Source organism: Capra hircus, chromosome 7 (genome assembly GCF_001704415.2).
Source record: "Capra hircus breed San Clemente chromosome 7, ASM170441v1, whole genome shotgun sequence".
Classification (NCBI taxonomy): domain Eukaryota; kingdom Metazoa; phylum Chordata; class Mammalia; order Artiodactyla; family Bovidae; genus Capra; species Capra hircus.
This window is the reverse complement of record NC_030814.1, coordinates 41,718,920-41,735,194: the sequence shown is the minus strand read 5'-3', so window position 1 is coordinate 41,735,194 and position 16,275 is coordinate 41,718,920. Positions and strand designations below refer to the sequence as shown.

General features: G+C 41.6%; 1 protein-coding gene across 1 annotated transcript; it reads right to left on the bottom strand.

Annotated features, from left to right (window-relative positions):
• Window positions 2,504-5,158, bottom strand: FAM71B (family with sequence similarity 71 member B). Its single transcript, XM_005683225.3, has 2 exons — window positions 4,461-5,158; window positions 2,504-3,658 (listed from the first exon to the last, which is right to left on the bottom strand). The coding sequence occupies exons 1-2, from the start codon at window positions 5,067-5,069 to the stop codon at window positions 2,504-2,506; spliced, it is 1,764 nt and encodes a 587-aa protein (XP_005683282.2). The 5' UTR covers window positions 5,070-5,158.

Sequence of the window (16,275 nt, the reverse complement as noted above, 5' to 3'; positions counted from 1 at the left end):
TTGATCTTGCTTATCGGAAATCACAAGGTGAGATTTTCCAGCCGCCCACCAGAGCAACTGAGAAGGGCTTCCCCTCATCCTCCCAAGCCACCACTCCTCTCTATCTTATTTCTCATCTCCTCCACCTCTATCACATACATGTGTTTTGCAGAGAAAGTCCCTAAGTTTTACTGGAAACCCAGCTTCCGTCCTAGTAGACTGTTGTCACAGAGAAGAATGAGCAGAGAACTGCAAGACTAGCAGATGACTCCCAGGCTCATACACACACACATGGTTCTCAGAATCATTTTTCTCAAATGCCGCTTTATCATGTGTTGTTAACAATTTAATGATTTTCATAGACACAGGAAATTTATTTACAACGTCTTAAAATTGAAACGATTCATTTTTATAATGGACATTTGAAAATTGCAGTGTCTCACTTCTAATATATGTTTTTTTTTATTTTTAGAATCATTTTCCACATGCATACATCATTTACATAGTTCATAAGTATAGACCATTTTGAATTATTCTATTATTTCCTACCAAAATAGCAAACGTTTCCTGTGTTCCTGGATAGTGAGTATGTCACTTAGATTTCTTAAATTTTATACTTATTGAAAGATTATTTTCCAGACCTAGATATTTTGTTATCTCTTGCACATATATTAAAAGGGAAACATACGTGAAACACATTGGTTAAGATATTTTTAAGGTACTGACTGCCACCTGGCTGACAGCAATATAAAAACCATCCTAATAACAGAGAAACTAAAATAGAATATACGCAGGGGTTCCCTGGTGTCTCATTGGTGAAGAATTCACCTGCCAATGCAGGAGACATGGGTTTGATCCCTGATCTGGGAAGATCCCACATGCCATGGAGTAGCTAAGTCTGTGCACCACAACTTCTGAGCCTGTGCTCTAGAACCTTGGAGCCGCAACTACTGAGCCCTCGTACCGCAACTGCTGGCGCCTGCTGAAGTCGGCACCCTAGAGCCCATGCTCCTCAACTAGCGAAGCCACTGCAATGAGAAGCCCGCACACTGCAACTAGAGAGTAGCCCCTGTCCGCAGCAACTAGAGAAAAGCCTGTGCAACAACAAAGACCCAGCACAGCCGGAAATGACGAATGGAATTATTTTAAAATAAAAATAAATATATACAATAATACATCCCCATGGACACTGCATAATAGAACAATCCCCACTCTGTTGAAGCTTTCATATGTACCTCCCAGGCCACCCCTCCATTCCTTTCACCTTATAGAAATCCACTGTTGTGAATTTGTCATTTATCACGTCCTTGTTTTTCCTTTACACATTTAGTGAACGTGTGTTCCCACACTTATTATTTGATTTTTTCTGCAAAGGGAGCTATATTGCATGTATTTTTATGATGCTTTGTTATTCAACGTTACAAGAGACTCGCCCATGCTAACCTCTCCAACTTCTATTCATCTTCACTGCTATGTAATATGTACTGTAGGCATACACCACATTTGATCAGTTCTCCTGTTTGATGATATGTAGACAGTTTCCAGGATTTTGTTATTACAGATTGTTTTACTGTAAACATTTTCCTAGTTGTCTCCTGGAAAGTGTTTATGAGAGTTTCTCCAGAGTGTATACCCAGGAAGAAGAAGAATTTTAAGATTACATCCAGGTGGGCAAACTTTTCTGCCAAATACCAGAGAACAAACATCTTAGACTTTGCAGGTCACGTGGTTTCTGACACAGCTACTCAGATCTGTCTTTTTAATGTGGAAGCAGCCTTGTGTTATGTTAGTCGCTCAGTTGTGTCTGACTCTTTGCAACCCAATGGACTGTACAGCCCACCAGGTTCCTCTGTCCATGGAATTCTCCAGGCAAGAATACTGGAGTGGGTTGCCATTTCCTCCTCCAGGGGAAGCAGCCTTAGACAATATATAAATGAATGGATGTAGCTATGTTCCAATAAAACTTTACTTATAAAACCAGATTGTTGGCAAGATTTGACCCTCAGGCTGCCAGTTCCTGATCAAGATGATAAACTTCACTATTCTGATTGCCTGCAAGTGCTGAAGCACCCTTTCTTTTCTCACCTGATTACCCCCAGAGGAGACATGAGTCCTGTCTTATTCTATGGACTGGACTGAATGACCTTATTCAGGAGTCTTCAGGGAGAAGAGGAAGGGCATGGGGACGTGGTGGTGGTGCTTCCCAGACCATACTCTGTGACTTACAGCCATAGTCTTGAGGAAACCAGAGGCAGAAAGGGGTTGAGGCAAGGAAGGGCACTAATGCTGGCTCTGCTGGACATGGGTGGGAGCTGGGATTCTGCTTGATGGGTCTCGGCAAAGTTCACATCACAGAAACCACTGTGAAGTCACTACCAGGCAAGAGGACATAGAAATTCAAACAGAACAGAGCTTTTCTTTTGGAGTTGTATGGTTTCCTTTATTAAAGAAAGCTGGAATTGACTCTCTAGGGATCCTTTCCTGAAGTTGGGTCTCCATGGAAGCTTCCTGCCCTGGCTCTTATTTAAACAGATTTTGTTTCAATGATGATGGTCTCCATCGTCTCTGATGTCACAGTTCCATGGATCTCCACGTCCTCACCAACCGGGGCTTTCTCCACCTTGGCCTCTACGTTGCGTTTCTCTACCGTCTTAGCCACAAAGTCTACCTCTCTGTCATGTCCGACCATTGGTTTTGAACCAGGAATGACTCTGAAGCTTCTGAAGAAAGTGCTGATCTTACTGGATCTCTTATTTAAAGTCCCTGAACTGGTGCTGGACCTGCTTTTCCCCGGTTTGCGAGCTGTCCTCCCCTCCTTGCCAGATGAGCTATGGCTGCCACTCTTGTGAGGGCTGTGTCCTTTGCCCCTGGTGCCACTCTGCCCTTTTTCTTTTTTGTCATCTCTCTTGTTTCCATGGCCTGATACGGACCGGTGGGAGGATGACTTCCGGGTCTTGTCCCCTCCTGTCCTGTGATGACCTTCCCCTGTTCTGCGGTGACGGGAACTTTTCCTAGATGAAGACTTGTCCTTCTTTTCCCTTCTTTCCTTTTTTTCCTTCCGAGTTTCATCCCTGGGGCGGGAGACCTTCTGGCTTCCATCTCGTTCAGACATGTAGCCTTCACTCTGCAAGGTAGAGACCAGGGGGGCTACGACCCGGCCTTCAGCACTTGCAGCAGCAGCCTTGCCGGTCGTCATTGCTCCTGCAAACACCACGCTCATACTGCTGTCTGCACTGTCCACCCCCGTCGAGGATGTGCTGGCAGCACCTGCCAAGACCAGGTTCGTGCCCTCTGAGGATATACTGGCAGCACCTACAGTGGCCTTGCCGGATCCACTTTCTCCTGAACCCTTGGTGGCAGCTCCTGCCAAGGTGGTGCTCACCTGGCTGGTGCTGCTGCTCCTAGTTGCAGCCAAGCTCACAGCCCCTCCTACAGAGCCTGCTCCCAACCCTGCAACTGCCACGCCTCCTCCAGAGCTTGTTGTTGTCCCTGCTATGGCCAGGCCCGAGGTTGTTCCTGCCGCTCCTCCTTCAGTACTTTTCAAGGATGCAGTTGAGCCATGGGGGGCATGATAGGCTCCCTCTCCACCAACATAAGCACAAGACGAGGCTCCCGACACATCACCAAGCTTGTGAAGCCCCACAGCGTCATGCTCCCTTTCTCTATGGAGCTCTGCGGTCTGTGCCAAGGGAGGAGAAACAGGTAAGATAGAGATCACAGAAAATGAGATCAGTGCTGTCTACTCCTCTCCCATCCTGAAGCTGACCAGTTCAAGGGTTTATCTTCAGAATAACCTTTGAAATCATCCAGTCTAAGCTCCCACTGAATGAAAGATTCCATCTACAGCGTCCCTGTCAAACAGCCACTCCGTTTGCTTGAACAATCCCAGGGCCAGGGAAAGCACTGATACTAATACAGTTCTCCATGGTCATTTAATTTTATACCCTTGTGCTTCTACCTCTGCAGGACAGAGTCCTAGAAGTGAGGTTGCTTGGTCAAGGGACACATACATTCTATGTTTTGGAGACTATTAGAATGAATTGTGCATGAGTAGATGCACAATTGAGTTGGACTTTAGTCAGCATATGAGAGTCATGGGGAGACAATGAAGAACTTCCTAACTGTGAATAATATTCTACCGCTGATGAGATTACCTGGCTTTGGGTAAGTGTTCAAGAAAAGATTAGACAATCAGGATTGCTGTAGAGGGGATTACAACCCTGGGATGAGACCAGTGTGGCTGATATAATACCTAAGGGCTCTCTGAAACTCGGCCTTGTGGGACAATGTAGAGAAGTGCTTGGAACCTCTCCAGTGTGTGAGTCCCATAGTGATGATTCATTTGGTTCTGAGACTTTTTGACATGGGAAGGCATTTCCCAGGTGAGTCTCAGAGAGCATCAAACCCCTTTGAAGGACCAGCTTTGCACTGCTCTCCCAAAGCAATCTGCCCTGTGTTTTTGAGTCTCTGTGGGTTCTTACCAATAGGCTTTTGTCACCCTCCAGAATTCTCGCATCTCCAGTTTGGAGCGTCGGGGTACTGCTGCAACTCTCTACCGGTGGTCTCAGGAGATAGACAAGCTTTTCCCAATAGCAAAAGAGGTCTTCTCGAGCATCAGAAGAGGGGCACAGCTGCAAATAAAAAGTACGGCCAGTGGCAAGCTTCAGGCGCAACTGTTGTTTCTCACGGTCATGGATGGAGATCTTGACAAACTTCAAGGGAAGCAACCTGGTGAGCTCTAGGGTCTTCGTGGGCTTGCGACCTCTCCCCTTGGTGGTCCGGGCATGTCTGACATGCTCTTCACAGACTTTAGTTGGTCGGGCCAGGAGCATGACATCAGGTAGTGGGAGGATAGGGCTGGTGGATGCAATGCCCACAGTCACCATTCGGACGCGGTTGTGGACGTCAATCACCTCTCCTTTCTTGCTGATCTGGATAAAGTCACTTTCAAACATGGGTGCATACTTGAAAATGTCATACTCTCCTCCCTTGTACAGTTGTCGTTGCAGGTCCCCCATGGAGGTATTGAACACACCCATTGAACGGTAGCTGTTGGCCGTGTAATAAGGTAACAAACACTCACTGCTCATGGTTCTCTTCTTCCAAGACAGCACCACCAGCCACAAATTGAATCGCTGAGAGAGAGAGGGAGTGAAGGCAACTGCCCATCTCCCTGCAGGGCTCTGCCTAAGTCTCTTGGCATCACCACATTTATCCTGCACAGTCCTTTGTGACCTGTCGCCAACACACACCCCTTTATTCAGCCTCCAAGCAGCCACCAGCTCAGGGCAGGCTCACTAACCCTCCCCAACATCATCACCAACAACAAACCGTCTTCTCCATCAGGAATAGGCTGACCCTGATAAGATATAAGCGTGGGTAGGCTGGATATTCTTCCTGATCAAAATGTTAAGATGTATAATTAATGAAAAGCATTCAGCTTCTATAAATATTTGGATGACTTCCAGTTTTGTTGTTACAAATCTCCCTGCAATGATCATCTTCCTGCATCTGCTGAATAATGTGCTGTGGGGATAAAATCCTGGAAGTAGGCAGTGTACTTGTTAAGGGCAGTCATCCTATGGGGACGGTTATTCTTTGACAGGAACTTAACAAAGAGTGCTATCTGTCAGAACCAGAGTCCCACTTATACAGTGGTTTCCAGGGTATGGAGAATTTTCTCACCCATGTAATCATTTCAAGGAGGCTGGGTTTTATTTGTATTTATTTACTTTATAGTTTTAGAAACAGTTTTCATTGTGAAATATAACACACACTCATAAAAGTGCACAAAGCATAAATATATAGCTTAATGAGTAATAAGAAGGTGAACATCCTTGTAGCCGCTGCCCAGAGCAAGAAATAGAACACTGCCAGCCCTTCTCCAGCATGTTCCCTCCCAAGCACAGCTCTCTCCCTCCCCACAAAGGTGCCTCAAATTTGGCTTTCCTTTTTCCTTCTTTCTTTTTAAATTGAAGTATAGCTGATTTACAGTGTTGTGTTAATTTCTGCTGTACAGCAGAGTGATTCATTTTCCATTATGGCTTGTCACAGGATACTGAATATAGTTCCCTGTGCTATATACAGTAGGACCTTGTTGTTTATCCATTCTATATATAATAGTTTGCATCTGCCAACCCCAAACTCCCAACTTATCCCTCCCCCGTCCCACTCCCTTGGCAACTGTAAGTCTGTTGTCTTTATCTGTGAATCTTTTCTGCTTCATAGGTAAGTTCATTTGTGCCATAGTTTAGATTCCACATATAAGTGATAACATACGATATTTGTCTTCCTCTTTCTGACGTACTTTACTTAGTGTGATAATCTCTAAATCCATCCCCATTGCTGCAAGCGGCATTAGTTCATTTTTTGTGGCTGAGTAGTATTCCACTGCATACATGTACTGCAACTTCTTTGCGCATTTATCTGTTGATGGACATTAAGGATATTATTTCCATATCGTAGTTGACAAGTGAATAGTGCAACTACCAACATAGGAGGAGTGCGTGTATCTTTTTGAGTTACAGTTTTGTTCAGATATATGCCTACGAGTGGGATTCTTGGATCACATGGCAACTTTATTTTTAGTTTTTTTGAGGAACCTCCATACTATTTTCCATAGTGGCTGCACAAATTTACATTTCCACCAGCAGTGTAGGAGGGTTTCCCTTTCTCCATACCCTCTCAAGTGTTTGTTATTTACAAACTTTTTAAAATGTTTTTTATTTATGTATTTATTTAGTTGTCTTGGATCTTAATTGAAGCATGTAGGATCTTTAGTTGCTGGAGTATGGATTCCCTAGTTGCGGCGTGCAAGCTCAGTAGCTGCAGAATGAAGGCTTAGTTGCTCCATTGCATGTGGGATCTTAGTTCCCTGAACAGGGATCGAATCTGTATCCCCTGACATTGCAAGGTAGATTCTTAACCACTGGACCACCAGGAAAGTCGCCAAACTTTTTAATGATGGCCATTCTGACAGGTGTAGTCCTCATTGCAGTTTTGATTTGTATTTCTCTAATAACTGATGATGTTGCTCATCTTTTCATGTGCCTCTTGGTCATCTGCATGTCTTCTTTGGAGGAATGTCTATTTAGTTCTTCCACCCATTTTTCCACTGAGTTATTTTTAATTGTTGTTGAGTTGTACGAGCTATTTGTGTATTTTGGAAATTGAGCTCTTGTTGGTCACATCATTTGCAAATATTGTCCCCCATTCCATAGGTTGTTTCTTTGCTTTGTTTATGGCTTCCTTTGCTGTGCAAAAGCTTATAAGTTTGATTAGGTCCCATTGGTTTATTTTTCCTATATTTCTATTTCCTTGGGGAATGATATATGAAAACATTGGTAGGATATATGTCAGAGAATGTTTTGCCTATGTTCTCTTCTAGGAGTTTTACAGTGTCATGTTTTATACTTAAGTGTTGAAGCTATTTTGAGTTTATTTTTCTGCATGGTGAAAGGGTGTGTTCTAACTTCATTGATTTACATAAGGCTGTCCAACTTTCTCAACACCACTTGCTGAAGAGGCTATTTTTTTCCTGTTACATATTCTTATAAAGGAGGAAAATTTTTTAAACGATGATTTTCTAGTGAAGAACTGAGGTTCAGGATTATCTTACTCAGGGTCAAGATCATGGCATCCGGTCCCATCACTCCATGGGAAATAGACGGGGAAACAGTGGAAACAGTGTCAGACTTTATTTTGGGGGCTCCAAAATCACTGCAGATGGTGACTGCAGCCATGAAATTAAAAGACACTTACTCCTTGGAAGAAAAGTTATGACCAACCTAGATAGTATATTCAAAAGCAGAGACATTACTTTGCCGACTAAGGTCTGTCTAGTCAAGGCTATGGTTTTTCCAGTGGTCATGTATGGATGTGAGAGTTGGACTGTGAAGAAGGCTGAGCACCGAAGAATTGATGCTTTTGAACTGTGGTGTTGGAGAAGACGAGAGTCCCTTGGACTGCAAGGAGATCCAACCAGTCCATTCTAAAGGAGATCAGCCCTGGGATTTCTTTGGAAGGAATGATGCTAAAGCTGAAGCTCCAGTACTTTGGCCACCTCATGTGAAGAGTCGACTCATTGGAAAAGACTCTGATGCTGGGAGGGATTGGGGACAGGAGGAGAAGGGGGCGACCAAGGATGAGATGGCTGGATGGCATCACTGACTCGATGGATGTGAGTCTGAGTGAACTCCGGGAGTTGGTGATGGACAGGGAGGCCTGGCGTGCTGCAATTCATGGGGTTGCAAAGAGTCGGACATGACTGAGCGACTGAACTGAACTTAACTGAACTGTCAAACTTTCTCAACACCACTTGATGAAGCGGCTATTTTTTTCCTGTTATACATTCTTATAAAGGAGGAAAGTTTTTTAAACCATAATTTTCTGGTGAAGAACTGAGGTTCAGGATTATCTTACTCAAGGTCAGAACATGGAGCTGGATGGATTCTGCCCTGATCTTGCAACTCAGGTCAGGCATTTTCTTTCTCTCAAGCTGCATGGCTCACAATCATACTCTCATTCTGTATCAAATATGGAATCACTCATGGTTAGCAATATGTGTGGGGACCCCAGGAATTCACTGAGGTCTTGAATCACCATAGGATTTCCCATATTGGTCTGCCTGCTTCCTCGCTCTTGATGTCTACCTGATAAACCATTGATGTTTCGTTTCTTTGAAAAGCTCTTCAGAGAAATTATGGCAAAGACATCTGTGGAGTTTTTGTACTTTGCACAAGGTGATGAATCCAAATTCCCCCTCCCTCAGTTAGAAGACTACTTTTGAAATAAAAATATATCCCCCAAACTCAGTGATTACTATGTAAAGGTCTTGAAATAAACTTCATCTCCTAAATGTTCTTTTTTATATCCCTACTGCTTGCTTCAATACCTGGAAAATTGCAGCTTTTTAATAAATATGAACTTGCTTATGCCCACTGAGATTCATTATTCCATTTGTTTAGTCAACAAAATTTATTGAGCAAGCTCTATTTCCAGGACCAGCTAGAAAAGAAAAATACAGAGATAAAGGTCCTTACCTCTGAAGAGATAAAAAAAATTTTTTTCTGAAGATGTTAAATGACTTCTCCAAAAAAATAAAGTGGCTTATACTCTACTGTAAGGACATAATCACTAAACGGTAACACCATTAGATTTTTAAATAAGTTTCTATATTCTCAGCCACCTATTCATTTCATAAATCAATTTTTGATGAATGATTAATAAGAATGATTAAAAGAGATATCATAACTCTATTATTAAGAACTTTCTATAAGCCAGGCATAGGACTTACACTAAAGTACTTACCCTAAAGTACTTACATATAGTACTAAAAACTTTATGTTCTTTTCAAAATGTAATCCCCAAACAGCCTTATAAAACATAAGCACAGCTACTATTCCTATTTTATAGAAAGGTAAATCAAGACTCAGAGAAGTTAAGTAACTTTACTGGGGTCACAAGGCATTAAAAACATAAGTCCCCAAATACAGCAATGGTTAAACTACACTACATTGTATCACACAAATAGAACACAAATATACACGTACTATTCTGCATAAATTCATCAGTTCTTCTAATTAATATTAGTAAGTGCCTACTTTTTGCCAGGCCCTTTTTGAGTTGCTAGGCATGCAGCAGTGGACAAAACAGAAAAATATCCTCAATTTCACAGAGGTTGTATGTAGACAATAAATGGCAGTAAAATAAATGATATGTCCAGTGCTGTAGAAAAAGATAAAATAGGCAAGTGGGATGGCAGTCTGTGCATGGGAAAGGGAGCTGTAGGGGGTGGTCAAGGAAGGCTCGTTGAGAAGCAACCTCTGAGCAAAGACCTCAAGGAGGAAGTCAGGGAGGAAGGCACCCAGGTGTTTGGGGAGTAAGCTCTTGTCAGAGGGAATAGCAAGGACCACAATCCTAATTTGGGAGTGTGCCTGGTGTGTTAGAGGAACACCATGGGGGCCACAGAGACAAGGGTGGAGTGAGGGGAAGTGGTTGGAGATGAGACCACGAAACAACTGTGGGGACAGTAGGAAAGCAGACCATGTGCGGAGCTATATGTATGGAGGATCATTCCTGGCTGCCATGTTGCAGAGAGACTGTAGAGGTGTAAGGGGGCAGAAAGGGAGATTAGGTAGCTCCTGCAAGAGACGACGATAGGTAAGATGTATGTGGGAGCTGTGGAAACAGTGATCAGCTGCTAGACATGCTTTGACTGAGGTACCCATATGTATGCTGGTGTTGAACAATTTTCAATAAATATTAATAAATTAAAAAAGCAAATTGCAAAAGAGCATATATAATATGCTACATATTGTTTAATTAAAAAGTTTTAAAATGTGTGTGTGTGTGTGTGTGTGTGTGTGTGTGTGAACAGATGCATAGGAAACTGGTACCAAGAATAATCTTGGAGTAGTTTGTTGATTGAGGAAAATGGTGGGACAGAGACTTATCTTTCCAGAACATTCTCTTTTATACCTTTCGGGTTTTATTCTATTGCATACACTACTTGCACAAAAATAAATAATACTTTATAGATTTATAAAAATATTATGCTAGTAAAATGATATTCTTAGGCTATTTGTCAATTCAGACCTTATTAAATAAACAGTTTCATTCAAATTTAACTCTCTCTGGCACAAAATTTTAGAATTTGAGAACCAAAACACAAAATGTCATTCGAAATTCATTTTCTGATTTTTCTAAAAGTTCTGTAAAATAATTCTCTTTCCAAAGTTTGGAAGTCTGCTGTATCCCCATCAAAAAAAAAGTGGAGATCAGTAAGTCAAGATGTATTTATTGATTGCCAGCTTTGTGCCTACCATTAAGCTAAGAACATTCAGGTTGTCAAACTGTAAGTTTCAAAAATCTGCAAACATAATTCTCACACAAATATACAATGAAAACATGTCAGAGATTTAATTAACTCATCAGTGAGGAAATCAGCAGGATGATAAAGCTGATTCAGAGAATTCGAAGACTAGGCATTGGCATTAAAGAAAGGATGTTAGACTAACATTGCCAGGTTAGACACAAAACTGGTTAAATGTCTACAGGGCAATAAAATTATAAACTTTGGGGCTATCCTTTTTACTAAATGAGATCACTTACATCTCTTCTGAATGAAAATCTGTAACTTATTACAGAACTTTCCAGAGTCTGAGACTTTAATCAACAATAGATAGTCCTCTTGAAGTGCTGAAAATGTTCTAAAGTTACATTGTGATCATCTCATAGCTGTGAATATATGAAAAAAGGTACTGAACTATACACTTTCAATGGATGAATGTTTTGGTATGTGGAATGTATCTCAATAAGCCTATTAAAAATAACAGAAAGCAATACTTCAGTCTTATTAATCCAATCTCATTGTCTTACTTACTTCTCTTGGAAAATCACATAATCCTCAGGCAGATGTGTAAACCATGCTCTGATAGGACATTGAAAGTACACATTACCTATCTTATAATTTTTTTCTATTTATACATTTTTGGTAATTCTTCTTAATAAGGACTATAATGAAGCATGTATAACCCACCACCCCAACTTTAGAAAGCTTATAAGTCAGGAGAACCCTGAAGAGGCAGAGAACAGTAGAGTAGGGCAATTAAATACATGATAGAGTAACAGTGAATGCGATGAATGGATGGACTCAATAACACTTGCGTGCTTGCTCAATCACTAAGCTATGTCCGACTCTGCAACCACATGGAGGGTAGCACACCAGGCTCCTCTGTCCATGAGATTTCCCAGGCAAGAATACTGGAGTGGGTTGTCCTTTCTTTCTCCAGATATCTTCCAAACCCAGGGATCGAACCCACATCTGCTGATTTACAGGCTGATTCTTTACCACTGAGCCACCTGGAAAGCCATGATAATGCTTATCCCCTAGTGGCTCAGCTGGTAAAGCGTCTGCCTGCAGTGCGGGAGACCCAGGTTCAATCCCTGGGTCGGGAAGATCCCCTGGAGGAGGAAATGGCAACCCATTCCAGTACTCTTGCCTGGAAAATCCCATGGACAGAGGAGCCTGGTAGGCTACGGTCCATGGGGTCGCAAAGAGTCAGACACGACTGAGGGACTTCACTTCACTTCACAATATCTAAAACCAACAATGTTTTGTAGGAAGAGAAACTGTCAGAACCACAATTCTAAGGACAGTTTTGGGTACATTTTTAATTGCCCTAAGATTGAAGAGGCGTGAAGTATGAAAACACAAAATATTGTATATGGTGTACTGAGTAACGTAGACATGAAAGTTTATAGATGGCTGAGGTCTACCTGTTTATCATGGGGAAGAGGTTTCAAGTCAATAACTTTTGTTCCCCAACTATCACTTTGAAAAGCAAGGCAAGCAGACAGCTATATATAGCCTTTTCAAAGAGCATGCCACCTGAGAGGGCCTTGTGAGCTAGGCAGGATGTGAGGGTGGGGAGATTTCCATACTGTACAGAGTATGTACGTACTGGGTAAATCCCCTGGCCTAAAATACAATCCACAGTCCTTTGGTGTTGGCACTGCTAAACCGATATGGCGTGGGATGAGCTGCGGTTAGCCTTGGGCACCTAGGACTTCAGGAAGTCAACCTGAGGTCTGCCTTACCTTCTGACTGTCAAAAAAGACCACAGTCACCTAGACTCTTTCCCTGAGGGCCATTATGCAAATCCATTTGCTTCTGCCTTAGGTTTCAAAAGAAAATGAGCTGGTATAGATGAAAGAAGCCAGACAGGTGATCTAAAGAATTTTATTTCTCAACATTATGATCCAGCAAGTGTCACCTCTCTTCTCCACCTACTTACTTTCTGTTCCCTTCTTGTTTCTGTCCTCTGACATATTTGGCCCCACTCAGAGCCAAAATTCTGCCCTGCTTCTCACCATCTTATGACAATTTCTCTCTCTTGGCTTTCGATTTTGCTACATTTATAAGCCATGAGAAGTCCCATCTCAGTCTGTATGTTTACTTCTGTGATGTTACGCTAAATAAGCTTGCAATTAAATACACAAACAAATAACAAAACAGTTAACATTTAAGACAAAAATAAAGATTAGAAACTGTATAGCGGTGAGAGGTGGTAAATGATCCAGGAACTGGGATGACATTATTATTGCAATTAAATATTAAATTTAACTCCTGAAAAAAAAACTGGAAGAAAGTAAAATCAATCTTAAGATTAATTATTTATGAAGGTTGAGATTAGAAGTGATTATTATTTTTGCCTATTTGATGGTTGGCTCTTTCCAGCAAAAATACATTTTAGTTTTGCAACCGGAAACTATGAATTATGGATGGAGAACTATGGACTGAAGAACTGTGAATGGAGGTTCATAACATTGTATAGGAGGTGGTGATCAAAACCATCCCAAAGAAAAAGAAATGCAAAAAGGCAAAATGGTTGTCTGAGGAGGCCTTACAAATAGCTGAGAAAAGAGAAGTGAAAGGCAAAGGAGAAAAAGAAATATACCCCCATTTGAATCAGAGTTCCAAAGAATAGCAAGGAGAGATAAGAAAGGCTTCCTAAGTGATCAGTGCAAAGAAATAGCAGAAAACAATAGAATGGGAAAGACTAGAGATCTCTTCAAGAAAATTAGAGATACCAAGGAAACATTTCATGCAAAGATGGGCACAATAAAGGGCAAAAATGGTGTGGACTTGGCAGAAACAGAAGATATTAAGATGAGGTGGCAAGAATACACAGAAGAACTATACAAAAAAGATCTTAATGTCCCAGACAACCACAATGGTGTGATCACTCACCCAGAGTTAGACATCCTGGAATGTGAAGTCAAGTGGGCCTCAGGAAATATCACTACGAACAAAGCTAGTGGAGGTGATGGAATTTCAGCTGAGCTGTTTCAAATCCTAAAAGATAATACTGTTGCAGTGCTACATTCAATATGCCAGCAAATTTGGAAAACTCAGCAATGGCCACAGGACTAGGGAAGGTCAGTTTTTATTCTGATCCTAAAGAAGTTCAGTTCAGTTTAGTTGCTTAGTCGCACATCAGGCTTCCCTGTCTATCACCAACTGCTGGAGCTTGCTCAGACTCATGTCCATTGAGTTGGTGATGCCATCCAACCATCTCATCCTCTATCACCCTGTCTCCTCCTGCCTTCAATCTCCCCCAGCATGAGAGTCTTTTCTAATTAGTCAGTTCTTCGTATCAGGTGGTCAAAGTATTGGAGCTTCAGCTTCAGCATCAGTTCTTCCAAAGGATTTTCAGGGTTGATTTCCATTAGGATTGACTGATTTGAACTTCTTGTAGTCCAAGGGATTCTAAAGAGTCTTCTCCAACACCACAGTTCAAAAGCATCAATTCTGCTGCTCATTAGTTTGGTGCTCAGCTTTCTTTATGATCCAACTCTGACATCCGTAACTACTAGAAAAAACAAAGCTTTGACTAGACGGACCTTTGTTGGTAATGTCTCTTATATTTAATACGCTAAGTTGGTCATAGCTTTTCTTCCAAGGAACAAGCGTCTTTTAATTTCATAGCCATAGTCACAATCTGCAGTGATTTTAAAGCCCAAGAAAATAAAGCCTGTTAGTTTCCAGTGTTTCCCAATCTATTTGCCATGAATTGATGCAACCAAATGCCATGATCTTCATTTTTCGAATGCTGAATTTTAAGCTAGCTTTTTCACTCTCCTGTTTCACTTTCATCAAGAGATTCTTTCATTCCTCTTCACATTCAGCCTTAAGGGTGGTGTCAACTGCGTATCTGAGGTTATTGATATTTCTCCCAGCAATCTTGATTCCAGCTTGAGGTTCATAAAGCCTGGCATTTCTGATGACGTGCTCTGCATATAAGTTAAATAAGCAGGTGACAATATACAGCCTTGACATACTGCTTTCCTGATTTGGAACCAGTCTGTTGTTCCATGTCCAATTCCCAAAGAAGGACAATGCCAAAGAATGTTCAAACTACTTTACAATTGTATTTCACATGCTAGGAAAGTAATGCTCAAAATCCTTCAACCTATGCTTCAACAGCATGTAAACAGAATTTCCAGATATACAAGACGGATTTAGAAAAGGCAGAGGAACAAGAGATCAAATTGCAAACATCCATTGGATCATAGAAAATGCAACAGAATTCCAGAGAAACATCTACTTCTGCTTCATTGGCTACACTAGGACTGTGTGGATCACAACAAACTCTTCAAGAGAAAATTCTTCAAGAGATGGCAATACCAGACCACCTTACCTGCCTCCTGAGAAATCTGCATGCAGGTCAAGAAGCAACAGTAAGAACTGGACATGGAATAGCAGACTGGTTCCAAATCGGGAAGGAGTACATCAAGGCTGTATGTCACCTTGCTTATTTAACTTATATGCAGAGTACATCATGAGAAATGCCAGGCTGGAAGAAGCACAAGCTGGAATCAAGGTTGATGGGAGAAATATCAATAACCTCAGATATGCAGATGACACCCTCCTAATGGCAGAAAGCAAAGAGGAATTAAAGAGCCTCTTGATGAAGGTGAAAGAGAAGAGTGAAAAAGCTGGCTTAAAACTCAGCATTCAAAAAATGAAGATCATGGCATCTGGTCCATCACTTCATGGCAAATACATGGGGAAACAATGGAAGCAGAGACAGACTTTATTTTCTTGGGCTCCAAAATCACTGCAGATTTTAACTAAAGCCAAGAAATTAAGACACTTACTTTTTGGAAGAAAAGTTATGACCAACATAGATAGCATATTAAAAAGCAGGAACATTCCTTTACCAACAAAGTTCCATCTAGTCAAAGCTATGGTTTTTCCAGCAGTCATGTATGGATGTGAGATTTGGACCATGAAGGAGGCTGAGCACCAATGAATTGATGCCTTTGAACTGTAATGTTGGAGAAGACTCTTGAGAGTCCCTTGGACAGCAAGAAATCCAACCAGTCAATCCTAAAGGAAATCAACCCTGAATATCCATTGGATATCCATTGGAAGGACTGATGCTGATGCTGAAGCTCCAATACTTTGCCCTGAGTCGACTCATTTGAAAAGACCCTGATGCTGGGAAAGATTGAAGGCAGGAAGACAAGGGAACAACAGAGGACGAGATGGTTGGATGGCATCACAAACTCAATGAACATGAATTTGAGCAAATTCTGGGAGATTGTGGGGGACAAAGACGCCTGGTGTTCTGCAGTCCATGGGGTCACAAACAGTCAGACACAACTGAGCGACTGAACAGCAACAACCACCAGAAATATAAATATTTAAATATAATTAAATATATATTTATAGGTATTTCAAATTTTTTCTAAGCTCCACAGTTTAACTGTACCCTATGTTCTATGAAT